This window comes from Nesoenas mayeri (assembly GCF_963082525.1).
Source record: "Nesoenas mayeri genome assembly, chromosome: 3".
Lineage (NCBI taxonomy): Eukaryota > Metazoa > Chordata > Aves > Columbiformes > Columbidae > Nesoenas > Nesoenas mayeri.
This window is the reverse complement of record NC_137544.1, coordinates 61,022,912-61,050,524: the sequence shown is the minus strand read 5'-3', so window position 1 is coordinate 61,050,524 and position 27,613 is coordinate 61,022,912. Positions and strand designations below refer to the sequence as shown.

Genomic DNA, 27,613 nt, shown 5'->3' with positions numbered 1-27,613 from the left:
ATGAGCCGCAGCCTTGTCACCCTCTGTCACCCCTGCAACTGGCAGATAGCTGGCAAGCCTTGCTTTCAAATATATGACAGCCCCAGTGAACTCTGTGGGACCTTCCTAGCTAAGAGCTGGGCACAGGGTGAAGGAACAACAGGGCCTGGCGTTCTTGCTGAAACCTGTGGTTCAAGCACATGTTTAAAGGCAGCTGTCCTTGCCCACATTAGGAGCCGGGCTGCTCGGTACTGAATCTGTGATGAACTTCTCACAGACGGGTCCTGGAGTGGTCACTGCTGGGTGAGGACCTCTGGCCGCATCCACGCTGCTCTGAACATGTTGAGCTGGGGATGGCAATGAGCACTGGTTAGGTACCTCTCCCCTGCACTTCTACCTCACCCAGAAGCTAAAGACCATTTGGAGCTGCTGAGGTGCTGGATGTGTGAGGTCCTGGGTGTCCCACAGAGACCAAGCAAGCTCTGGCTGTGCCTGGGGCTGCCCTTGTGGGTTGGATCTCTGCACAGGCACTGCGTCTTGCCTGCTGGGCTCCTCCAGCCCTGCAGCAGACTGTGACAATAGTGGTTGCAAAAGATTCCAGTATTTGAATAGTTTATTGAGGGCTCCCATGTTTATTGTGCTTCTTCTTTTCACAGCAGAATGGAGCATGGAATACACTGGATGTTGCTGTTTAGATACTACACTGAAAAGTACAGTGTCAGTGCCTAGACAAAGCTAATTCCCATCCCATTTCTAATTATGGCATAATTTCCTTTACAATAACTTGTGTGGGGAAAAAAAAGTCTTGATAGCATTTTTGTTAAGATCACCTGTGATAAAGCCTCATTTTCTCTTTTCTCTGCCTATTGTGCTTTTCAAAAAACTTTTGCTGAACCTATACTTTGAACCTAGTACCTTCATGCTTTGTACTACAGAGATCCAAGGAATTATTTCTTCACAAATAGTAGCCAAAAAAACCCCAAAAAACAAAACAAGAAAACAAAACCCCAAAAAACCCCAAGCAAAGGCTAGAAACTGGCATGCTGTAAAGACAGTTTAAAAGCATAAAAGCATACATTTTCCTCTGTGTGTATTTAACAGTTTCCATCTTTGCCATATGTTCTTTCCCTCATCAATTTGCCTTTTAGATTGTTCTTTAACACTTGCCTATTTTCTTGCTTCTGCAACAGAAGGGAAGTTGATCTTTCATTTGTTCCGCAAATATTCCTTATTGTCCCAGGTTTTATTACCCCATCTGTTATTGTGTGATCAATTGAAGTCTCTCGTGGTCTCACTTTTCCAACTGATCACACTATACCACAGGTTATATTTCAATTTAATTGCTATCTACTGTATAATATGTAAGCTAGAAAGAGTGGAGCATAAAGACGAGGATATTTTCCCCCTGCCTACCATTCCTCTCTTTCTGTGTAAGCACATATCTTCAGTGCTTACTTGTTATCAGTCACAGCGTTTAAACTAAAATCCCTCATCTCCATTCTTTTCTATGCAAATCCGATGGTTCCATCTCAGTGTTTACTACTTTAAACACAAAAGTATTTGCAGAACATGCTTACCAACACTTGAGTTAAACAGGTAGTTTCTGTCACACTTCATCAGCTAAAGCAACACTTCCCTGCAGCACCCTTGCCAAAATGGGAACTTCTGTCTCCAAGCACAGTGTTTCCTCATTCTTCCTCCTCCATCTCCCAGCCCTCTCTTACTGCTCCCAAACCCTTGGTCATGCACGGTTGTGTTAACTCTGAGTGCATGTGTATTTTCAAAATTACTTTTCTCCTTTTTTCTTTTTCTTTTTCTTTTTTTTTTTTTAGGCATTTGTAGATACTATCTTATGCAAATTCCTCTTTGATCTTCCTGCCCTCAGCTCTATCTATCACAGCAAGGTGTTCAAGGTCTTTTAAAATCAGAGGTACGATACTTTTTCTGCAAGGAAAGCTAGCCCTGTGAGCATGACCAAGCTGATTTGAAGAAGATGAGTCCTTTGCAGCAGGACACATAGATGGAAATTTCTACTATCTGTCCAGTTCTACGGGAGAGAAGACTCATTTATAACTATTGCTTTTCATAATAATAGTGCAAAGTGGGTCAATGCCAGGGATGAACACGGAAGCAGCTCCTTCTGTAACAGCGCTTGGGGGACATTGTGCAAGAAACAGCACCCCCGATTTGCCCCTGAAAATAATGACTCAAAGTATTGACGTTCATGCATGCTATGTTAATCCAGTGTCACGACCACATGTGCTGCTAATTTGGTGTTGTGATCCCTCATTTGATCACGTACTTAAAGACCAGGCTGTCTCTTAGAAATCAGGCCTCGGTGGACTGAGCTGTTGGGTGAATCATTTATAAAAACTTAACAGGATCTTTAATGTGGAGCTGTGGAATGAAATGTATCCTGTCTGCTTCCGGATGCGCACACGGAGATTAAATTTATCCCAAAAGCTCCTGATGCTGCTGCTGGGATCCAAGTCATCATTTTACAAGAGCTGCCTGCGCTGAGGCTGGAAAGAACAAAAAATGTGACTTCTACAGTGCTGTGTGGGCAGGTTTGACAGAGGGGAAGGGGGAACTAAGACAGGAAATACGAATCAATGCAAGGAAATACTAATATTGGTGGAAAGAAAAGCTGCGGTAAATCTATCAAGCTAAATATCTTTTCCTCAAGATATTTGAATGGAAAGCTCTTTCTAGATTTGACTATTTCCTCAAAAATATTAACTAAAAAAAAAAAAGATATATATATATATATGTATATACATATATAAATCTCGGTGCTAAGAATGGACAACAAGACAGCAGCTTCTGGCTCCCTAAGTGAACTCCAACCCACAAATGGAACACAGTGCCAATCTCCCACTGAAGGCATAAAGGCATTAGGCTCCATCATATGCATGTCTGTGGTGTGGATGCATGGACAGCAGCCAACTCCATAGACTGGATAACTCTCCATCATCAGTGGGGAGACAACCAGGCATTTCACTTCAGACTCAGTTTAAAAGAGATGAGCGAGAGGAATTCCACTTTGGGTTAGAATTGTAGAATCATAGAGTAGTTTGGGTTGGAAGGGACCTTCAAAGGTCACCTAGTCCAACCCCCTGCCATGAGCAGGGACATCTTCAACTAGATCAGGTTGCTCAGAGCCCTGTCCAGCCTGGCCTTCAATGTTTCCAGGGATGGGGCATCTACCACCTCACTGGGCAACCTGGGCCAGTGCTTCATCACCCTCACTGTGAAAAATTTCTTCCTTATATCTAGTCGTAATCTCCCCTCTTTTAGTTTAAAATCATTACCCCTTGTCCTACCATGGGATTTCCACCCTGCAGTTTCAGGGGGAGTTAAGCACTTTAAACATCTCGCTGCTGCAGGAGCAGGAACACGGACGGCTGGCTTTGTGCCCATGGAAGGTCCCCACCGAGCCTGCCCAAGCTACTCGGGACGCTCCGTGGCACCAGGCTGAGGGTGCGGGACACGGCAGGTCCCTTTGCGGGGGTTAAGGGGAGCGGATTTTGGCCGAAGGTGCCCGCTTCCCCGCCTCGGATCGCAGCCCCGGGTGTTTCCTGCCCCCTGGCGGTCAGGGCTTGCCCCGATCCGCCGGTGGGGCGGGGGTGTGCGCATCACATGCGCTTCCAAAAAGAGTGCAGTCGTAGGAGAAACCTCGGGTTTCAAGCAGAGTTTCAAATCTGACGCCCGTACTCAGGATGACGTGAAAAACTAACATCTTCCCTGCAGGTGGCAGTTACAATAAATGCATTTCCAGCTTTGTATCTGATATTGCACAAATACGGTATTTTCCAAAACACATCTTCTCTCAACTTATTTGATCTGAACACATAATTCAGAATAAATATAAGCATGCTGCTCTGCAGGAGTAAGTCTTCCTTGTACCTCTGAGTAAATAGAAGTAAATGTTAAAACTAAAAACCAGTGAAACCCCTCATGCATAAATATACACTATACCTTGGGTTTTCTTGAATGTAATGTAATACTGGCAGCTCCAGGAAATAATGTTGACATGTTGCACCGAACTCCCATTCCTGTGGGAATAGTTTCAGTGTTAGCTGGGCAATTGCTATCGCTTTATTAGCACTCTTGACCATCACACACAAAGATGGTCTGTTTGCAGCCTTGGTAAAGGACTTATGGACAAACCTAAAATTGGTATGGAGGTCAAGGATGACACAGTTGTTTTTTTTGATGCTTTCCTTTTACATACTTTGAAAATGCAAATAAGAGGATGTGGTAAAGCAGAAATAGTTGCAGCAACAAGTCCGTAGACCTTAATTTTCCAAAGACCCTGGATATTGTGTGGGCATGATTTGTAAGCCTGAAGCCTCCAGAGACCTCTGGGGCAAATACTGAGCCACCACGGATTCTGCTGTTTCCTTTAACAAAGATGAGATTCCATCCAGGATAATAGAGAGGCTTCTGCACAGCTGAAGTGTAGAAAACTGGAGCTGCTGAGTTAGTAGGCTCACATGCACCTTGATGAATATCTGTATGGCAATCATAGGCACAGAATGCACAGAAGGAGGAGAGCTCTTCTATCTTTTTATTTCTAAGATTTTAGGTCATCTCTGGCTGATGGAGTCGCATAAGGTGTTTCTTGTGGGAATGAGAAAGGGTTAGTCACACCTCTGCGGGCTGCGCTGCTGTCCTAGTATTTTCACAAGGCTTTTGAAGCAGCCTCAACAGCACATCAATTGCATGGAGCCAGCTTATTTCAGCTATGCCAGCCCCAGATGAGTCTCTAATGTATGCTGAGTTCAGCCAAGGGCTACTGACAAGAGCTGATCAGAAAAATTGCTTTCTTTTAAATTTAGATAATGGCAGCTTTTTGGCACACATGAGGAAATTGAAGTTTGATCTGGAAATACTGCTGGAGCAATTGTTGCGGGTTATACAAAGTACCTCCCATCCCTATCCTGTTTTATGGGTTGAATGACTACCTTATTTGGTGATGCTACTTAAACATTATGGTTGTGATGCCTGAAGAGAGATTAGTAGAATTAGGGCACATGGACATGGAAGAAAGTGAGCATAAGATGCTGCTGAAGGACAACACCCACGAATTACGAAATAATTGGATTTACAACAGGTATTCAGTTTGCAGATATTGCTTTTTTTTTTCCTAATGGTTTTATCTGAGAGGTAAACAGACTAGAAAAAAATAGAAAAAGGAAGGGCACCCCAGCCCTGAGGGGACCCCACGTCCTGCCTCACAGCTGCCCGATGAAGGGCAGAGGGGTGCCCTTGGCACTGTGTTGCTCAGCTGCCTCCTTTCCCAAATGCACTCTTGGGAACCAGCCTGGGATTCCCAGCAGCCCATTTCAAAGCTGTCCCCCTGAGAGCCCAGCCATGCCCGTCTGGGCTGGAGCTGATCCCCGACCTTCACTCAGCGCTGCTTGGTTTTCTCCAATAGCTGGGTGAATGATTGCCAGCAGTGGTAAATGATTTACTCCACGTAACACACTGTCTACTGGAGGCGCATATGTTGTAGAGCCCCAAAGATTATGAAATTATCTAATTATTTACATAATAAAGAATTAAAGGTAAGGATAGTGGTGCTGAAAGAAGTTTATTATTCCTTTATTCCATGGCAAAACAAAAATTTTGGAAAAGTGTTTTATTTTTATAATAGCTACAAAAGACACAGCTTTGTTCATAGCTGAAGATAACACACTTTTGACAGAGCAGCTTGATCCAGAGTGCCCAGATTGATTCAGGCATTTTTGGTTGTTTAGTAAAGCAGTCCCCCAGTTTATTTTGTTACTTATTAGGGCATCTTTTCCTCATGATCATAGCACTACATGTTTTTCATCCGTGTATCTTTGCAGCCCCACAGAGCTGACTCCTACCATCTGGTCTCTGTGAAGATGCGGGCTACACAGCCTGTAGGCGAGAAAAATGACATATGCTGCTGGAGCTGCCTATTTTGCTGCAGGAGGCACTGGTTTATTAGTTTGCTAGATTTCCTCACTACTAAATCAAAGCAACATCAGGACTGAAGGCAGATTAACTTCATTGACTGTGTTGTAGGCCGTTGGTCACACAGAATGAAATCTCTGCTGTATTTTCTTTTAACTTCTGCTAGATTTCGCACTTGTTTAAAAGCCAGATGTTTAAGAACAAAGGAGAAGATGGAATTTCTCTCTTCATGGGTTCACTGGGAGCAGCAGGGTAGCTGACCAGAGCTGCTAATGCCAGAGGTGGGCTTGGAGGGGTTCGGTGTGATGTGTCGCAGCAGGGCCAGGCTGCTCGTGGTGTTCCTTGTTGTGTCCCCCAGCCACCGCATTGTCCAGGCACTGAGGCACTCTGGATACAGGCAAAGCCTTGGGAAACCAGTTAATGCAACTAGAACTCTCTAACTTCAGACCTTGTGATAAAGCGAGCACTTTCCTGAGCGGTGCGTTCCTACTCTATTTCTGGCAAAATGGATGAAATTTGACCTCCCTTCTCTTCCAACAGCTCTCCCTTTTTGTGCTGAAGAAAGTACCTTCTGTGTCTGCTTCTGAGGTGAATTGAGTGCTGACAGTAAGACTGTTGGAAAATCACCTCTTGGCACCTTCCAAATGAAGTTCTGCTATAGTGACAAAAAGAGACGATCGTGGTGCCCAGTTCTGCACTTACTTCTTCTTTATGCAAAAATTGTGTGCTGAAGAATTATGCTTGCAAGTAGTTCAAGCAAAATGTATTTACAGATCGCTTTTATAATGAGTTTGGAATGAAACCTGAACAGTGAACATGGCCATCAGGAGTGAAGGAGGAAGATTATTTTGGTTGTAGTACGGTACTGAAGACTTGGTTGTATTTGAAAAGGACAAAGTTACGGTAATCGAGGCCTCAAGAATAAGACAAAGGTAGAAATGATTGAAATTGATATTGCAATGAAACACTGGCGAGAACTGAAGGGTGGAAGAGGACTTATGAACAAAAAGTATCTGTATCTAAAAGGATATGTATATGTGCATGTGGATATGTATATATACATGTATATATTATAAAACAGTAAATTGATACCTTGTCACAATACCACTTACTATGCGAGAATACACAGGCCATTAATTTTTCAAAATGGGTGATTTAAAGCTAAATTAGATCTTAAAACCAGCCCTTCATTATTTTGCCATTCAATATGCACTTGCCCATAAAAGCCCACGAGACAGTTAAGTGGCAAGTAGTCCTTCGAGAGTATTAAAAGAAGGAAATTCTTAAAAATCTCAACTTAAAAATACCCCTTTTTCAGTTTTATGAAATGTTACAATAATTCATTGCTATAGCTTTTCATTTGCACTCTTTGAAAAGCCACATGCTATTCAGCAAATATGCAAATGATCTTTTGAAGCTACTTTTTAACAGAAATTGTGTATTTTTATTATTATTGATGGAATTAGTATTTCTCACTGTCCTATTTTCCCCTCACATTCCATTAACAAGTACATACAGGTATATGCTTTCTAGATACATACAGCATCTTTCTAGATTTTTCTGGTGGGGAGTTTGAGGAGGGTGTTAAGAGAGGTCTCGTGAAACTCTATGTGGTTTGAAGTAACCTGCCTGAGATATTTTCAATTTGCCTATGGTGATATCATCTTACTGTTCTAGTTTTTGCATCACAATCCATCCCCTGGCATTTGCCAGTAATTGGTACGCAAATGAGTTTCACCATCACTCCTCAAAGGACACTTCCCCTGAGTATCTGTTGAGGAACTGACGCTGGGCACAGTCTGAGCATGTTTGACACAGCTGTGAAAATATCCCCTTTGATGCAGTCCAAGAAGAACTCATATGCCCTTATCTTTCATGAAACCCATGTAATCCCCACTGCCTGCTATTCTTTTTCAGCCCTTCAGAAGTCAAAGGTTTGTTCTACTGATCTCTTTGCTGAGGCCTTGAAGCTTCTCCAAGCCTTGACCAAATGCATGCGAGTTATGTGCCCAGAACACATGCATCCCTAGTCCTGTGATAGGCACATGTCTGTTCATATCATGGGAGTTTATGCTGATGCTGGGCAATGGGATGACATGACGGGATGTGTGTAGACCTTATTGTGGAGAAGTGTTTTGCCCATGACAAAAATGTTGGGTGTTCATTCATGACATATGATGGGCAAGCTTTCATTTTGGTCATCTTGGGGCTGCATTTCCAGATATGGGGTGGGGAAAGGTCAGGGACTATGTGTCCTGAGTACCACTCCTGGACTGTGCCTGGCACAGCCTGGTTGGAAGCCGGAGCATAATTGCAATAAAGCACTCATTAGACAGCCATTAGGAAACATGCATTTGTTTGATGCCAGGCAAGTGATGGCATCCTTATTAATTATGTCACATGCCAAACCTCAAATAAAAACCTTTCTTTCTTCTTCTCATTTGCATTAAAATTGTCCAAAAACCAGGCAAGAAGTTGACTGTTTCAACTACAAAGCAACTTATTACAAACTTTTGGCACCTGATGTGGCTAACATCATTAGTGTTATCAATGTTGGGTAACGCTGGCCTGTCTAATGAACAGAAAGGAGAAAGATGAGCTTCCACACCCAAGAGGAGGCTAGTGCTTGTGAAACCCAGTCAGAACATGAAGGTTTTTGCTGTGGTTATACTAGGCGGTGCCAGTGTCACGACGGAGAAGCGCTTCTGGAGGCAGGAGGCTGTCTGCCAGCCAGGGACTAAGTGCAAGGCTGGGTCAGGGGAGGATAAATGAGGGGACAGGCGGTTCGCGGGGCAGGGAGGGAGCCAAGCAGGGCGAGGAGCAGGATCCAGCCCCGCACTCCCTTCTCTCCTCCCCGCCGGTCCCACCGGTTGGTGCCGCCGCCGCCAGGCTTAGTCAGAGGAATGTGGGTGGGACTCTCTCCTCCCCGCCGCCTTAAAACTCCGCTCGGACTTACACGCCCGCAGCCTCCCGTCCCGTCGGAGCGTCCCCGCCGCATTCGCGGCACTCAGTCCCGCTGAGTGTGCCCCCCCACTCCACCGGCCGGGCAGGATGGTGGTGTGCGGCCTCGCTTGCTGGAGGTGCAGGTGGCTCCTGCCCCTGCTGCTGGGCCTGGCCATCATCATGGGCATCATCGCCTTGGCGGGCAGGGGCTGGCTGGAGTCCGAGTCGGAGCCCTATGTGCAGCAAGCTTCGCTATGGGAGAGCTGCACCCGGGGTGAGGAGGACCTCAACTGGAGCTGCGAGTCCCTCATGGACTACGGTAAGCTGGGAGCCTCCTGCCTTCCTCTCTGTGGGACCCTGGTCCCTGCCACCAGCTGCACCCGGGGACGGTGGCTGGAAAGCAGCGGGTGCGGTGGGGGCTCATCCCATGCACGGTTGCTCCACCACTGTTGTGACACAGCTGCTTCCTGGGATGGGGTTTCTCTTGCAGAACCAGTACTAACATTGTTTCAGGGCTTAAACCAGCAAAGGAATATAGGTCTAGACTGCCTCAGAGCAATCTTTTCTACTGGTACAACACTGAGCCAGGGTGGTTTGTTTTGTTTTGGTTTTAAGAGTTATTTTACAACCAAAGTAAGAGAGACAACTGGCCACAAGCCCGTTCAGCTTGCTTTCTCTCAACTATGAGCAGGCTGTGGTCCCAGCAAACTCACCTGGCATTAGCCAGCACCCCCTCCCTGTGCCGGTGGCCTTGCCGGTCAGATAGTAAGCATGGAAACTTTCACGCTGGGCAGACCTGGCCAATAAAAAAAAAAATGGTCTTCCCCTGGCCCTCTGGAGGGAGAGAGCACCTTAAATTAACCCTGCTTGGCCAAAGGAACTTGGATATTCAGATGCCTCCTGACCTGCAGCTTAAAATATCCTGATGTGAGTTTGCAGACAGAAAAAATGCTGTTTCCTCTCTATACCTCTCTATTGCACTGGGGCCTAAATCAGGGGATAATTATGCCTTTGTTTCAACTTACTGAAATGCTTTTACATCTGACATCACCAGTAGTACTCATCCCGCACACTCCCCATTTCTAGGGTTTTGGGGGGCTCTTTGATTTTTTTTTTGCTAGAACACATGGGTCTGGTTATATCTGCTTTTCCCTTAAACAAAATACTTCTGGACAAAGAAGCAAACCTGCCTGAAGATCATGGACAAGGGTGCTTTGGGGGCTGGGCAGCTGGCAGGGTGTATTTCAGCCAGGAGAGCTGGGACTGTTGCCTCACGCAGATCCCTTCCCATCTGAGCACAGTGGACTGACTTCCAGAAGCTTTCCATTGCAACACTTCTGCCTAAGCTAAATACTGAATATATTAATTTCTCAGCCAGGTGATGACTGCAAGTTGGACTGTAGGTGGAAGAAACCTGGTTAGTGTGACAAGAATATCTGTCTCCTCCATTACACAGAGAAGAAAAGCTAGTGCAGTAGAGTTGCTGAAATTTGCATTGCACAGGGAAGAAGTGCTAATACAGTAGCAGAGCTGCTGAAATTTGCCTTCTCCTTTCGTGACACTGCTTTTCCTGTTCCTGAGTACTCATGGGTGTGTGCTTCACATCAGCCCTGAGCGTTGTGGGGCAAAAGCAACTTTCTGCTGTTTTTTCAAGTTAACAAGCTGTCAAAGAAGAATAGTAGCCTTGACTTCACTTGTTTAAGCCTTGGCTTATTTAGTCCAAAATTTATTTAAATCTTTAGCTTATTTAGATCAGCTTGTCTTTGCCTCTGATTTTCATGACATCAATGCCACTGTCTACTCAAATACTATTTACATCTAGACACAGGATGCAACATATGAGTTCAGGTTTGATGTATTTAGTTTCCTTTTTCCTATGCTAATGCAATTAGTCTCAAAATAGGTGAGGGCATTTACAAAGGAAAAAATGACTAGCAGGCATTTACTGAACTGCTGCAGGAAAGTAAAAGTTAATTAATTGAGATGCAAAGCTTGTGCTTTGCATACAATAGCTACTGTGCATTAACCATCCTGTACCTCTCCTGATGAAACAAAATTCAGTGTGGATCCCCATCAATAGAAATCTCCATTAGACAGTTTCTTAGTTGAGCTGTGGCATGTGTACTGAGGAGGTGGAAAAGTAAGTGAGTCACCTATTTTAAGTGGGGGGAAAGCGGCAGGTACAGACAAACAAAAATTTGCAAATAGGAATGTCTCCTAAACATTGCTTCTTAATGCATATTTGCAAATGCCACATGAGAGGGAAGAAGTGGAAAGGGAAAAAGTAGGATGTAATTTGGTAGGGAGGTGGGGAAGGATTTGTTTAGAGCTCTATACTGGTTTGTATCTGGGAAATACCTGGCTGGCAGTGTCTGTGTATTATCAAAATGTTGCAATGTACTGTAATATGACTCAAGATGACTTAGTCCGGACCATTGCAGGATTAAACTGTTGATTGTGTGTTTAAAACATATCAGTAAGTCATCAGATATGACAAGGATTGTTTGCAATGTGGTTACTTGTAGAGGGTGATTGTCTTTATAGTGATGAGGCTCTAAGTCTAGGAGCAGTATTTGTGGGTAGCTGTGTCCTCCTGGTTCTGAAGGGCTGCTCCCAGCCACTTTGCTTTGAATTACCACTGTAAAAGATAGGTGTGTATGTGCTCGGTAAAAGTGATCCCATGGAGGTTAACTCTTTCTTATATTCCTACCAGCCACTTGGTAATTATGAAGTACACAACCAGCCTAGAGAAAGGGAACCATTCATCTGGATCCTTAGTAAGTGCTGGGGAAAAAAAGAGGGAAGAAAAAAAAAAGGAAAAAAAGGTGGAACCTAGAAGTAGGAACCCGGCCTTTGTGAACTGTGTTTCACTGTGGCTGTGCCACTGTACCTGTGTCCCTAGAGGCACGGACTTTGATACCACAGACTATTGGTGAAGCTGAGTGCATGTGTCGACTGCACAGAGGGGCCAGGTAAATAAAGGAGGAATGTTACAGGTATGCTTATCTTTTCAGTGCGCCTCTTTCCAGGCATGCTTCTGATTTATGAAGCCAGGATGTATTAGAGATAAACTAACTTAGTTTATAGTGTCAGCCGAGTGCAGGCATGCGGAAAATGCTAATGGAAGAGGTGTAGGAGTTGGTGTCCCTGTCTACACCCAGACAACACTCACTGAAACTCCCCAGTGAAAGATCCTAGCAGGCAGGTGAGGCTGGCACCCTTGCCAGTGGGTTTTGCTGGCCCCCAGGCAGGTGAACTTCCACTGCTAGCAACCTGGGGGTGTTAAAAATTGGAAATGTATAGGATCGCACCTCTCCTGAGCTCCCAGTGGAGCCGAGTGGGAGAAGCCAAGTTTGTATTAGAGGGCTTTTATTTAATAATTTGGTAGTATAGCAATTGGTTTGTATGCACCCCTAAAGCCCAAACAGAGCTGTGATTCCCAACCAGCCCTCCCAGCAAAACTTAGATTCTGGGCTGCCCTGTGCTCATGGTGGGTATGCACATACCTTCCCTTCACCAGTCATGCTACCTTGGAAGTTTGCACATTATGTGAGCAAGAAAATATTACTGACAGTGCTCTCTTGCCTGCAGTCCACTGCTCCTCTGTTTCATCAACAAAAGCAGATATTTTTGGGCATGCTATGTAACAGGCTCTCAAGTCCAAACAAGAATTGCTACAGCCATTTATATAAAGAAAAATATTATAACTGCAGTGTAAAAACATTCCTCATCCTTGCATGTCATGGTAAAAACTTCTACCCTAAGATTGCAGTTACTCACAAGCTAATGAACTAGCTTCTGCTTTTGTAAATGAACAAAGATGAGACAGGCTTGTTACTTCAAATCCTGTAGCAGGTCATCTTCTGCTAGACTATCTTCCCAGTCCTTTTATTCATTTCTAAAAGGAAACCTAGATTTCCCTATAGAGCTTCCATCTCCTCCCTGGTGAGGCTGAAGCATGGGTGAATAAAATCAGGAAATATACCTAACATTAAGGCTCTGTTGCCTTCTTTTTTTTTTTTTCCCCTTTTTAATTTCATCATATTACTGGTGCTCATCACTAAATAATCCTGACCCCTCCTAGTTATTTGCACAATAACATTTTCAGTTTAGTTCCTTTCCATAGTTGTCATTAATGAAGCTGTGTAATAAAACTCTTAATCCTCCTTAATAATTATAGACCTTCGGTCCCCTAAACTTTTTTCTTTTTTTAATGTTCTTTCAACACCACCTAATTGACAAATACTTTTCTGCTGATTAAATGCAAAACACTTGACTCTTCTTTGAGGTAAAGCTGACCTGGGGAATGCTAATATCTCCAACTATTCTGCTTTTCTACTCTCCTATTCTTCTTCTCTTTTATTTATGCAGCTTCAAATTACTGTGGTATTATTGTTTGGTTTCATAAACAGACATCATATTTATGCTTATTCTGAGTAAGAAGTGAAGAGTGAAGAGACCTGAGAATTTTCTGATTTTATGGAAAACTTAAATTCTGGCTAAATGTCTTGTGATTACTTTTGTGCACAAACCAGCTAGATGCTGGGGCTGATGTGTCTTTCGCTGTGCATGAGCAGGTCTCTCAGGCTCTTCAGGCAGCAAACAGTGAGTGTGTAAACCCGCACCTCTCCCCTCCCAGCAGCTGGGAGCTGTGGGTGGAGGATCTTGCAGATGCCGGCAGCAGAGCTGGGTCTCTGCGGGGGCTCGCTCAGCTCTCCAGAGCCTCTGGAGGGAGAAGGAACCCAGAAAGCCTGACAGGATGAGGGGACCCTGCATGGAGAAGCCTCGGTTTCAGTTGATACCCTGCAGCAGCCCCCCCACTGACACCTCTCCCCGTTGGTGGGGGTAGCTGTGGTTTGGCAGGGAAAGGAGCATGCCAGGGCTGCAGCCTGCGCTTGGTAAGGGTGCAGCCGCCCACCCCAGCCTCTTATATCAGTCACTGCTTAAAACACTTCCAGTTAATTTTTTGAGATTTCTCTTACACTGTGTACATGTACAAGTCCAGAGGTTTTTGCTGTTCTTCCCATGGCTCCCACCATTACCTACGTGGCAGGCTGGCTGCTCAATGGCTACTGTCTAGTCCAGCCCAGAGTAAACACATCCAACACCATGCCAGCACCTGTGACCCAGTGTTATCAGCATCAACCTGCTGATAAAACTGCTGCTGGAGCAGGTAATCAAGGAGAGGAAGGTACAGAGTCACCAGCACCAAGGTCTGTCACACGTGAGCACAAAACCCACTGAATTTCATAATGCAGGTACCTACTACTGCCCTGTTTATGAACACCTGAAACAAAGCTTGATAATTAATCTTCCTGACAAGACATCTCCTACAGCTATATGTCTTGTTATTTACATATCTCCAGATATGAGAAAATAAATCACTGTGAGTGAAGCTGGGGCTGACCTGTGTCCAAAAGCTTGTTGCACTTGTAAATTAAACAGAGAGGATATTTCCATAATAGCAGAGAGTGCACTGGGGACTTTCTGGCTCTTATCTCCTCCAGTCGTGTTTGTGATGCACCAGACTTCAAGGTGTGTGACTTCCACATCCATTTGAGTATGCAACCTAAATTTTATCAGACAGATGCAAGACTTTGCTTCCCACACTGTGCCAGCATATGTAATGCATCTCAAAGGGAATGTGCTTTGATAACTAAGTGTTCCTGCTTCTTGTTGTGCTTCTTTTTCTTAATAGGGCGAATATCAATAAATAGCATTCCTAGGTCATTTAGTCCAAATTACTTTTCCTGGGTTGGCTGTGTGTAATGGTTAAATACCCGTTTATATTATTTATCTCTAAACAAAACCTGTCATGGAGACAATACTCAGTACCTGTGTTAGGTACGTCAGAGAATATTTTGTATAGAAAGATTTTATCAGACCGCTGACGTAGCTTTAATCTCCAGATACTCATCGGGTGTCCTCCCTCTCTTCCTCCTCACCCCGCAGCACTCTCTTAGTGAAGAGGTATGGAACATGCACAACTGGCTGAAGAACTAGTTTGAAAAGTTTTTGCTGTCCTGAGTAGCTCCAAGAAAGGAGAGAGGGAAGAAAACCCTTTCCCTTACTCTTTCTATGCCAGCATGACTGTCTTCAGGTGTCAGCAGTGGTGGTTGTGAGTTTTGGGCTGAGATCTGTCATCTGATGGATTGCTGTTGTATTTCACTTTTTCTATTGGAACAGGGGAGAAAGAAACCAGTTCAGGCTGATCTAGTGAAAATAGCTGTAAAACAATGCTTTGCTTTCAGAGAGTAAATTGATGTACGTAGTAAAGGTGTCTAAGATAGTTTTACTGCATTCTCTGTCTCAAATGACTACTTTTTCCCCATTTATGCAACTAGTAGACTATGTGAGTTAAGCTGGAGAATTTTAACTCTTTAGGAAAAGGTTCTCTGTCTCACAGTCTTTTTCCACTTGGTTTTTGCACAGAAATATTGGAGGCTACTCCAATTGGAGGCTACTCAGGGTGTCTCCAGAGTTGCTTCAGCCATGTTGGAACAGACAGCTCTGATGAAAGATTTTATTTAATTTTTTTTAAAAATGCTCCGACCTAGGTCTCGCCACTCTTTTTATTCTTACATTAGGGGGAGCTCTGGATCTGGCCCTACCTCTATCTGAATGAGTGAAAGTAGAAAGCCACATTCTGCAGGCAGGCAAAGTGAGCTGTGATGACAGCTGAGTGGAAAACAAAGCACTAGCTGGTATGGTTTAGCCCATGTGGGCAGGTATCCTGCCTCCAGGGCAGCAACACCTTTGCTTGTTGTTGTTTGCATTGGGCTCACCTGAACTCCTACTTGGTTTCTAAAGAGGACAGGATCTGTCCACGATGAGGACCTTTCACAAGCCTGTGTTACTGTGAAAGGGGAATTGCTGGCTGTTTTTCTGGAAGGTTTTCTTATCTTTGTTGCCCTCTCTGGTCCTGCTAATTTTGCTCCACATGCATTATGCTTCTCATAAACAAACGGGCAAAAAAAGCTGTATGCTGACAGCTCTGTTATCTCCCAGCAGTTATCTCCTGCAGTGATACCCTCTTGTCGGCTCTCATACTTCTCCATGCATGGAAGTGGCTTTGTAAACTTGCATATTGAACAGGAACAGCAATGATAAAGTACATTCTCAGCAGTTGTGTGCCCTATCTGCTCAGATGTCTGTGGGTCTCTTACAGATATGGAGTTTGGAGGTGTTATCTCTGTTACTATGCAGCACTATATCCCTCTTTTCAGCAGGACAAGTTAGTGGGTAGGGAGTCCTGTGCTGCTCCACTGATGGTGACTCTCCACTGTGCAGCTTTGTGCTTTGGAGGCATCCATTACTGTTTTGATGTAGGGCATGCTTCTTCCAGTAAAGGATTTCAACAAAAAAATGATTAAAGGAAGCCAAAGACCTGCAATGACCTACAGTTCAGTGCACTGCTGTGTGTAACATCTTTCTTATTTTCTCTTCAAGGATGGGGGAGAGCAGCAGCTGCCACATACCTCGTTGGCTTTGTGATCCTGGTCATCTGTTTTGCCCTCGCAGTCATCGCGTTCTCAATCGAGATACTCCGCTTCAACTTTGTGCGAGGAATTGGAGGCTTGCTCTTTGTCGTTGGTAAGGCTGGGCACAAAGACAAGGCTGTTTTAGACGTAAAACAGGCATGGGCAGAAAAACATGCTAGGTGGAGCCTACCTTATGAAATAAGCTGCCTTTGTCTAGTTTATGACTCATTCTCATGGGAAACAAGGGAAGGTTGATTGATGTTCTGGGAGGATAATGGTTAGGGAAGCTCCAGCAGCCTTTGTCAGGTAGCACTTTCCCAAAAGCAGGGTACAAGGGCAACCAGCACCTTTGACCCTGCATATCACATGCTAAGACTTAGGAGCCAAGAGCCCTGGGTGCTTCCCACTTTGCCAAGGGGAGGAGGAGCACCAGGGCTGTGGTACCAGCAGGAGGTACCTGGCTCTGCAGAGACCAGGGCACCTGGCTGTGGGACAGGGCTGGTCACAGCATGCAGGTGACTGCTTCAGCAACCAGGCAGTGTGAGCCGCAGCTGCTGCAACCAGACTGCTGTGGGGATCTGCCGTGGACAGAAGTCACGTACCTCTGCAAGAATGCAGATTTAACTGTAGGACTGAAACTAGTCCATACTTATCTTAAAAGGGTATGCAGTTAACTCTAAGTACCTTTTTTTTTTTGTCAGAAATGTAATATAATTCATTGTCATTTACTCCTGCTTTTCTTGCTTTTTTTTTTTTTTCCCCTCTCTCTAGCTGCATTCCAGATCATAGGCTTGGTTATCTACCCGGTGAAATTCACAGAAGAAATTCCACTGACAGGAGATAACATGTTCAGCTGGGCCTATGGCTTTGGTTGGGCCAGCACTGTTGTTGTAATAGGGTGTGCTTTCTTCTTCTGCTGCCTCCCCAACTGGGAAGATGAAGTCCTGGGAAACATCAAGCCTAGCTGTTATTACTCCTCCCCAGAGAGAGCACCGTACTTAAATTGAAAGATTAAATCCAAGTGCAACCAACTGTCAAAACAAGAGGAGCACCTCTGATGTAAATTTGCTGCAATTACCGGAGACTGAAAAAACCCACCTTGTTTCTCCAGAGTATTTCTTACTAGCCTTGCCAATAAATTAGTAAAAACATGGGCATCTTTAAGCAAATAGCTTTTACCTAAAGTTTTATTTATGTATTCTAAAGCTGATTTTGTTTTGGTGGTTTACTTGCTCCTTCCACTCCCAACTAGTTGAGTCATCCTTATTGTATTCAAACAAGCTTATGAATAAAGATGTAGTGTTTCAAGGGTAGAAAGGGAGAGGAGAGATTTTAAACAAGCCATTAGAGAGACCTACAAATTATTGTTTTCACCTCTGACAAAATTGCCTTAAATTGAACTAGAAAAAAATGAAACAAAACAACAAAACTAACAGCCTTCCAAAGAACGTGTTTTTTTCCACCAAAGTCAGTCCCAAGGAAAGAACTTCCATGAGACTTTTGCAGTCACCTGCTGCCTAAGAATCTCTTCTCATTCTTCTTACTGGACTATTGTTGACTATTAGCTATTTGAATTAAGGGAAAAATAAAATTAAAATTTATTTTCTACCGATTGGTGCTGTTGGACAGAGATCTCCTCTAAAGCATAGAGCTGATGTATATAGCAGTGGCTAAAGTAACACTTACTGGGTTTTTTTGTGGCCACAGCAGGACTTGTGATGGAGCCACATATAATTTAATATACATTGTCACAGAGAGAATCAATAAGCCTTCAGTTGTTAAACTACATATGCTTTTACATGGTATTCGATAAATGCTGGTTTAGAAAATACCTTTGAGCAGAAACATACTGTTCTTTATGTCTACCTTTTTAAAACTGCAGTGTTATCAGCTGTGCTTTGGAGGGAAGTCTTAGCATAAGGTGTTGAAAACCTCCAAAAGTTTCTAAAGCACACTGTAGGTACTGCAGGGTTTAGTGAACTTGGGAATGCTTTGTGAGTCACTAGGCATAACAGGTAAAAGTAGAAAAGCAGTTCTGCGAGGAATTTGCATATGCAAACTTCATATAGACACCCGTCTCGGGGTATAATCTGGCTGGTTCCTAACTTGTGTTTCTGGAGCCAGCAATTCCAAATAGTATTCCAGCGAGGCAGAGCCATGTCTGTATTGGTCATGGACCTGCAGCAGCTTACAGCAGATTTAATTATGGTCTATAATCTTTGTCAAAGCTTCCTTTGTCTGAGGAAGAAGGAAGAGGCTAATTTGTGGATCTCCTCTTCCAGCTATGGGGGAATTAGCTCTAGCAGGGTTAGATTTCTGAGAGGGGTACCGGTAGGGTGGAAAGCAAATGCTGCACGTTACTGTGTGTAATGAGCAGCTGGGGGCTTATTTCTTACTGTTGTGAACCTGGTACTTAGGAGAGGGTGTGCGAGTATATATATTCATGTGTATGTACAAAGTGGAACTTAAAAAGCATTAACCAGCGTACTCTAAAGCTAAACTCACTTAGAACTAAGCTTTTTTTCAATGCCCGTTATTTCTTGTATTATATGTTGTATAGCTTTCTGTTTTGTAACACCTTTTTAAAGTTGGTAAATCTGTATATTGCATGTGATTCTGTTTTGGAAAGGCCAGGTGACTTCTGAAGGTCCCTTCCAGGCATTCACAGAATGTGAACAACCACAAACTTTAGAACTCAAGCTTAATCATGGTGCATACAATTAACTGTATTTATGATTCTTGCTGAAGAACAGAATCCTGTGACAAATGTGTCCTTTTTAAAATTTTTTTCTGTACAGTACTGGCTGGTGGGGAATATGGTGTAGTCTTCTCTGTATCATAAGTAATGATATTACCTACTTTTAAATGAATTCCAAAACCAGCAGAGAATCCCAAGTCTTGAAAATATTTGCACAGCTAAAGTTGAGGAGAAAATTCTTAAGAAAATGAACACTCTCTCTAATAAGAGAAAGGGTGGTATGGTAATAGTGTTTAGCATAACTTAAGTCTTTTGTACGTTTTTTCTTTTTTATTGTCATAACTTGTCAAAAAAACACAAATGTAAAATGAACTTGGCTCTGAATATACTGAGGGGCTAGAAGCATAACCAGCATGTTACACAATTAAGATGTTCAGGAGAAAGCTATTGCAAACAGTTATTAACTACTCTCAAGTGATGCTAATGTATGTGGCCCTCCTTTCAAATGTGGTGGCTTAATTAAAACTGTTTTAAATGATGGTTGTAGAAGCTTGGTCTTGTTTGTGGTTCACAGATTCATTTAATGAACTCAAGCAAATACTTCTCTTAATGTAAATATCAGTATCCATGAAGTGCTGGGTTAATAAAGTTAGGAGGCAGGAGGCAACAACTTCATTTTCTGGGCAAAAAGCTTGAGTGTATACTGCAAAACACAGCTGAGTGCTTAGCTCTTTGCTAAGCCGTAACCTTTTAAATGCATCACAGTCTGAGGGGGAACCCTGGACATTTTGAGTATATTATGGTCTACAGGAGGTCTCAGATGTGGGAAGCCTGTTCTTATTTTAATCAAAATTAAACCAAATAGCTTTCATATACCGATCAAGAACTGTACATACGGAGAAAAAGATGAAGTGCTCACCTGCACTTCTCCCATGATTAGAAATATTCCCATTTCTAACCTCAGATTATGTATGGCCCATATGTAGCCCTGTGCTAGTATCATTCTGTATCTTGAACAATTTTTTCTGCCTCTGTGCAGAGAGCAAATCTCCTGTTGGTCACTTCTGTCTTAAACTAGCCTGTGACTTCTGATTTCTGGAAAGACAGGTTCACCATTCTCCTGATTTTATAAGCTGTCTTCTTCCTTATGTATCTTAGATTTAAAACACACTTAACACCTTGGATTGTGGCAACTTGCTTTTTAAGTTTGTTTTTCACTCTCCTTCCTTTAATTACTCTTCATTTTAAATACAGAGTTAATGAAAATATTTGTGTTCCTCTTAGATTTTCCTAAATGCTTTGAAGATAATTGGAGGATTGATAATTCTCATTTTTTTGGTGTGAAGAACATTTGTACTTTTGTTTACCCCCCAGTCTGTATTCAGCTGCAGCTTAATTCTGTGCTCACTAAAATCCACTGAATAACTCCAGTGAGCTTCAGGCTGCAGCGCAGCTCCTTCTGACCCAACCCTAGAGAGGAGAGAGCAATTTGGGAGAATCTGAGCACACTTGGCTCTTGTCTCAGGGGAAGTTATGAGCAATCAAAAACATGCATGACTGGGTGCTAGGGAAGGCTAATTGACCTTAATGGGATGATTAATGCTTAATTTTTGTGAATATGGAAAACAGCTGCCACATCCCTCGGGATTCTGTATTTTTAGTTGGCATTAACAAGTGACTAATTTTTTAGGAAATTTATTGACAAGGTAGAATTTTTAAGAAATATTCACCTGATCTTTGCATCCTATATCTAAAGATTTTTGGGCTTAACATACATACATAAATCAAAGACAGTGTAGTAACAGAGTAACAGATCATTCAAGGTGTGTATGTGTCGTGGTGTGGGGTTTTTTTTGTTTTGTTTTTTGTTTGTTTGTTTGTTTGGGCTTTTTGTTTGTTTTGTTTTTGTTTGTTGGTTTGGTTTTGGTTTTTTGTTGTTGCTATTGTTTTGGTTTTGTTTTGTTTTTCGAGGAGGGACTGAGATTGATATGTTGATAAACACTACAGAAACAAAATCAGCCATGTGCTAAAAGGAAAGGTTATACACACACACACACACACACGAAGAATTGCTGAGATCATCGAGCACTTTTGAATTCACAGTGAAGCAAACACATACATCAATGGAAACCGAAATTCTTTATGAGATTCTCAACAGCTGAGAGAGCTCAGGTCCTGATCCCACAATCAGAGCAGTGGAGTGTTACTGGCAATACAGAGCAACACCCTGAAAAAACAGGGTTTTCCGTGCTAGTAGGTGGACCTGCACAGATTTTTAAATGAACTTGGGAGATGATATAGCCAGAATAAAGTATAATAAAATCTGGAGGATATGTTTGCTAAAAACTGGGATGCTGAGTTTCTGAATGTGATTCCTGCAACAGTTGTCTGTACACGAGTAGCGAAATCCATGTGCAATGAGTTCACAGCACCTGGGACTTGTCAGTGTTACTGCAAGGGCACAGCAACTCACATATATAGATCCTATCGACCAAGAATCTGTTGATTTTGCTGTGTATCTACTGCATATTTATAAGACAGGTCAGATGCACCCACCCTGCAGGTCTGTGCTGATGCAGTAAGCTGCCTTTTTCCTGGGGTTGCCTGGCATCCGAAGGTGGGGGCCATGCTACTCCAGCTATGGGGCCTGACACCCAGAAATTCCAGGAAAAGAAGCCAATGCTCTCAAATTTTGCCTCTATAAAATTATATTTAAATTACTTGGGAGCTGTCAGAATAATCCAAAGGGTCTTTTTTTATTGTGATTTTTGAACACCTAAATTTAATAAGGATTTATTTGTTATAAAGTCTGTAGTGCAAAACTTGTAGGAATATACAGAGCTTTATAATAAAATATTATAACTATAAATAATATAAATAAATAATAATGTATTATAAGCAATACATATTGCATAATATAAATAATACATAAAAACGTTTCCATGAATGGTATTCTTAATGAGTTTGTCTTTGCAGGATTGGATAATATTTAATAGAAGACTTGGTATGTCTATTGCTTCTTATTTATTTATGGGATCGTGAGCAACACATACTATTTTCCACAGAGACCTTTACGAATACGTAATATTTTATAAGTATTAAAAATTACGAAGTGTCAAGGGGACACACTGGAAATTGGGCTTCACTGAGTTTGAGAGGGCCCAGAAAGATTCAAAGTGAGTGCTTCACATGGAACTGTGAGCTTAAAAGCTGGCTAACTCCTGTTCACCACTGTGCTGTGCTGGGAAAGACCACAGATCAAAGTATATTAGTTGACTCTCTTGGATACACACAGAGGCATATAATTAGGGCAGGAGCCGACATGTGGCCATTACAATCCCTTTTCAGTAAATAGCCTATTTTTAAGCTCTCTTGGTGTTAGCAATCCCATAGGCCAAGAAATGCGCAGAACTTAAAGTGAAAAAAAATAATTTAGATGGATTGTGATACTTGAAAATTAATTTCTGTCCTGATTTGCAACAGGAAGACAAAACAACCTGCAAAATAAAACTTGGGAAAACTGTAACCAGCATATTGAATCAAGACAATAGGAAAAGTTGAAAATGTTGATAGGAGACCACCGTTTTCATTTCAGGCAGCTTCCCAAATCAATTCCATATCATATGTTTAAAACTGAAGAGGTTATTTCCACGTAACATTTTGGTTTCATTGAAACCATTCTTTTGGCTGGAGCATCCCAAAATTCATGGCTGAAACTCTTAAAGATATGCTTGGTGTGCTGGTGCTGTTCCCAACTGACCCATAAAGCACAGTGAATGAAAATTATTTCTTTGACAAAGAAATGTAAATAGCAAAGGTGTGGCACCTTGGAATTACATATTCAAGGCTGATTTTTTTCTCCTAAGGCAGTATGTTTTAAAAGGAGTTACTGTTATGGTCCACTGCGATGGGATGACTATTTAGCTAACCTAGCTATGCCACAGGGAAGTTGAGGGGTCCAGAGCATGTAGTTTAAGTAAAATTATCCCATATGTAGAACAGGGCTGAACTGTGCTACTCTAACTGTTTACATGTGACTGTTTACATGATGTTGTATGCAATATACCTCATGGGTGCCCACCAGAGAGCTTGTGCTCATGGCAGCTGCCTGAGAAAGGTACAGACCCCCACAATGGTCAGAAGCCAGAAGCCATCTCACCTGGTAACTGCATGGTGGGCTTACAGGATACCCTTGGTATCAACCATGTGCCTTGGGAGGTAGGCTGAATTCATCAAACCTCTGCAGAGCAGCAGCAAGATATAACTGGGGATTAAACCTTCTTCCAGTATAGAGCCCACCCCGAAAAAACAATGTCCTTTAGCAAAAACTAGCTGAAAATTAAATCCATGCTCAGGCACACAGAGATTATTGTATTTTCCTAATTCTGTGTTTTTCTGATTTTGTGTCTTCCTAATTTGTGTTTGCCTAATATGGTCTTGAATTGCTCACATAAATAACAACCCTCGATGTAGCCTCATGTTTGCGACTCAGCTCTTAAAACTTGCTCTTGTGATAATCTGATTTTGCACATGTAGCCTCACTAAGGAAAGAAAGCGCCTTTTAAGCCCAAGCGTTTTTCCCATTGAGGCAGACCTGGTTTTACGGACAAGAGTCAGCGAGTTCTGCTCATGGGGCAGGCTTTCTAGCTCTGTCAGCAAGCAGGTCCTGGGTGGCTTTTGATACAAGTCTTAACAAGACCTTGTGGAAATATTCCTCCAAGTGCAGTGGCCAACAAACAGAGGGGTCTCAAGGGTCTGCAGAGCTTCCCTGCACTTCACAGGGCAGCTTGAGGAACCCCATCCCAGCTGGGCAGCTGTGGGACTGAGCACCGACCACTCCCAGGTCACCACAAGCCTCACAGAAGATCTTCAGCATCAAGATGCCATGGTAGAGTCCCTCAGAAAGGTCTGGTGCGTGGCAAACTACAAGATCTCAACTGGGTTCAGGAGGATATTCTTATTTTGAAATGAAGTCAGGTCCTGTTCAAAATGCATTTCCAGTATACTTCTAATTAATGCAGAGGAATTGCAGCTTGGATTACCCTGTGAACACCTTTGACGCCGGAAGGTATTTTTCTGCATGTGCTTACTATGGATGGAATATTAGGCATATTGAGAACACTGTTGGTGCCTACGTGATGCAGGGTACAGAGACTGAACACAAGGTACAATTTAGCTCAAGCAGGATTTGGCTGACAGGGTTGCATCTCTCTATAGGCTGTAGATTTAGCAATAACTGCAGTTCATATAACTCAGCTGACCCGGTCAGAAGACTAAAGGTAGATGAATATTTACTGCCAACCATTTGTTACCTTCTTCTTCCACTAAGAAGCCATTTGTGTCTTGTCTGAAAAGGGCATATTTTTAGCTCTAATGCCACATAATTGTTTGTTTTAACAATATCCTACTGCTTACATGATTACTTCAAGTAGCAATGAATCATAGAATAGTTTGGGTTGGAAAGGACCTTCAAAGGTCATCTAGTCCAACCCCCTGCAATGAGCAGGGACATCTTCAACTAGATCAGGTTGCTCAGAGCCCTGTCCAAACTGTCCTTGAATGTCTCCAGGGATGGAGCATCTACCACCTCTCTGGGAAACCTGTGCCAGTGTTTCTCACCCTCATTATAAAAAATGTCTTCCTAGTATCCAGTCTAAATCTCCCCTCTTCTAGTTTAAAACCATTACCCCTTGTCCCGTTGTTAATACGCCCTTCTAAAAAGTCTGTCCCTATGTTTCTTACAGGCTCCTTTTAAGTACTGAAAGGCTGCAATATTGTCTCCTCAGAGCCTTCTACAGACTGAACAACTCCAACTCTCTCAGCCTGTCCTCACAGCAGAGTTGTTCCAGCTCTCTGATCATCTTGGTGGCCTCCTCTGGGCCCCCTCCAACAGGTCTATGTCTTTCCTGTACTGAGGGCTCCAGAGCTGGACACAGGTGGGCTCTCACCAGAGCAGAGGAGAGGGGCAGAATCACCTCACTTGACCTGCTGGTCATGCCGCTTTTGAAGGTTAAGTAATATTTTCAGATGCAGAAAGTACACTACTGTCTACCACGCTTAACACTGAGAATATGTCTCCATTTTCAACAAATGAGGCTGATCTTAACCCAGGGCAATTATCCACATATAGTGGAAATGCAAAAGCATTTGCTTTAATGTAAATAAAGCTAATTCAGCTTATACACTGAAAAAGATAGAGCAAGTTTCCAATAGTTTTTCTCTGTTTGCCATAGGAGTATCAGAATTACATTAAATACCTAATTTTGTCATCTTTGAATACATCCCCCTCTCTGCTGTTACAGACATCACAAATTACCCTTGTATTGAATGTGAAGATTGCTTGTAGTTTTAAGTTACTTAAGGATGACAAAGATGGGCAAGGCACAGAAACACCCACGGTGACTGAACACTACTCATCTTTCTTTCACAGCATGATAATGTGTTCTGCAGTATCATCTCACAAACGCTAACTTTTGTGACAAGATGCTTTCATCCACAGGTGAGTTATAACAAAAACTGATGATAAATCCTTTCGTCATAAATGCCTATCTGAAACATGGCTGAGTATTCAAAAAGCAGGGAAGAGGATTTTATTCTTCAACAACTACTGGCTCTCAAATACCTGAGAATGCCTGACTTCATACTTGATTTTGGCTGCAGAATTTCTTTAACTTGATATGGCTGTTTTCTATGAGAGGAAAAAAAAAAGAAAAAAGAAAAAAAGGCTGAATTTTAGAAAACTAACTATTCCTGAAAGACTGAAACTTGGCAAGAGACTGCATATAGACAGCTGAGCGAGGGCTATAGTCTACTGCCACATGCATGAGTATTTTGAAGTAATCTTTAAAAAAAACCATTTAATATCCAAATCCAAATCTGTGTTCTCTCAACCTTCTGGTGTTTATTGTGCTCATCTCTATCTCAGCTGTGGCAACAGAAAGAACATGTGTAAACAGAACTGGACAGCTTGAAGGTACCAGCGTATTGTACGAAGGGTGAACTTCAAATGATGTTTGTTTTAATATAAATATTAAAAATAAATGCATAAAACCAGTATATCACAGTGTTATAGAACTGCTAAATTGCATTTTTAACATTATATTTAAGTTAAATAAAGTGCATTTGTGGACAGTACAAATGTGGACTACAAGGGAAGATACATAATAGTCTAAGGAAATGGTGGTTCCCTAAAGTGTCCTTTACAAAAAATACTTGAGATCGTTCCTTATTTCCAACCCAGAACAGCAGCTGAGGTGTCTGCATAGTTGGCTTTTTCTTTAAGTGACATTCAAATTCAAAGGCCAAAGCTGTAAAAATGTCTCCTGCACTAACAGAGACTTGTTGGACACCCCTGATGGACCTCTCACAGCTGCAGGGATGCTGGGCTGTGTGCCATAGGGGAACTGCTGGTAGGATGCTTCAGCTGGACAGAATTGCACTGGCTGGTGAAGGAAAGGCAAAGCAGCCCCACCACTGATAATCTACCACCAGACTAATAAGTTATCTCTTATTAGAGGTAAGGCACAGTGTCATGTTAACCTGCTCAAATTGCATTCAGGACAGAGCTACTACTTCTTCACAGTGCTGCAGCTTGTTGCTGTGGATGTTCTAGTGTGGGTCAATGCAAGCTCAGTGCCTCTGCATGCACTCCCTCGTACAGTGTATAAATTCAATGTAAATTATTAATTTATTTTATTTAGTCCATTGTTGATTTATGAATACTAATTCAGCAAAATGCTGTGGAGTTTGCAGTTCAGTGTAGATGTCAGATTTCACTGCAAAAGCTATGGTACAGTAGCACGTCTCTGTGAGTAAACGAGGCTTGTACTTGCATGCAGACCTCTCTGACAATACCCAGCATGGGAGCAAAGGATACTTTGCATCCTGCGTGCTTAACCACGTTTCATAGAAACCAGCTTCAATCCGCAAGAGGTGCAGCTGCTTCCACATGTAAACATGTCTGAATGCTGCCAAAATACTAGCAGCTGTAGCACCTGTAAGTTCAAAGGGAGAGTGATACAAACGTGGTTCTATCGCTTCTGAACTGAAAGACAGAAAACTGCCTGCACTTGGCTGGTGGCCTCTCGGGGCACAGAGAGATGATGGTTCATCTCTACATTGCTCTCACAGCACGTTGCAGACAGGCTCTGACAGGCCTTGGGCAGTACACATGCAGCCAGAGCCACACACAGGGAGTGTTCATAAGGCACAGTCAAATCAAAGCTCAGTTTTTGTTCTCTCACTAAAGCTGTACCCACACCATACTATACTTTTAGTGGTAAATCTTGTTGTTTATTTTCCCCTGCAGCTATGTACCAAAGGAGGGAGGGCAGTCACACATTCTTTATTGCCTTAGCTTTATAGTAGCTAGAGGAATTTCTTTTTAATTGTAAAAAAACAATGTATCATTTTATTTTTAAATGGAGTCCAAGAAAAGCAGCTTTCAACCTCCAGGTGGCAAGTTTCAGAAGCAACCACCCTCTAATGCAAATAGTTTTCTGGTTTTTCTCCTGTATTCGCCTACCATCATGCAAATCCCTTAGGAGAGAGAAAGGTGTAAACACAG

At 42.7% G+C, this 27,613-nt stretch overlaps 1 protein-coding gene across 1 annotated transcript; it reads left to right on the top strand.

The window, feature by feature from the left end:
• Positions 1-8,976: 8,976 nt before the first annotated feature.
• On the top strand, positions 8,977-17,356 carry LOC308038534 (p53 apoptosis effector related to PMP-22-like; the record flags this gene model as incomplete). Its single annotated transcript, XM_080341189.1, has 3 exons — positions 8,977-9,187; positions 16,318-16,461; positions 17,121-17,356. 3 exons carry the CDS (start codon positions 8,977-8,979, stop codon positions 17,354-17,356), a joined length of 591 nt encoding a protein of 196 aa, XP_080197315.1.
• Positions 17,357-27,613: the final 10,257 nt, after the last annotated feature.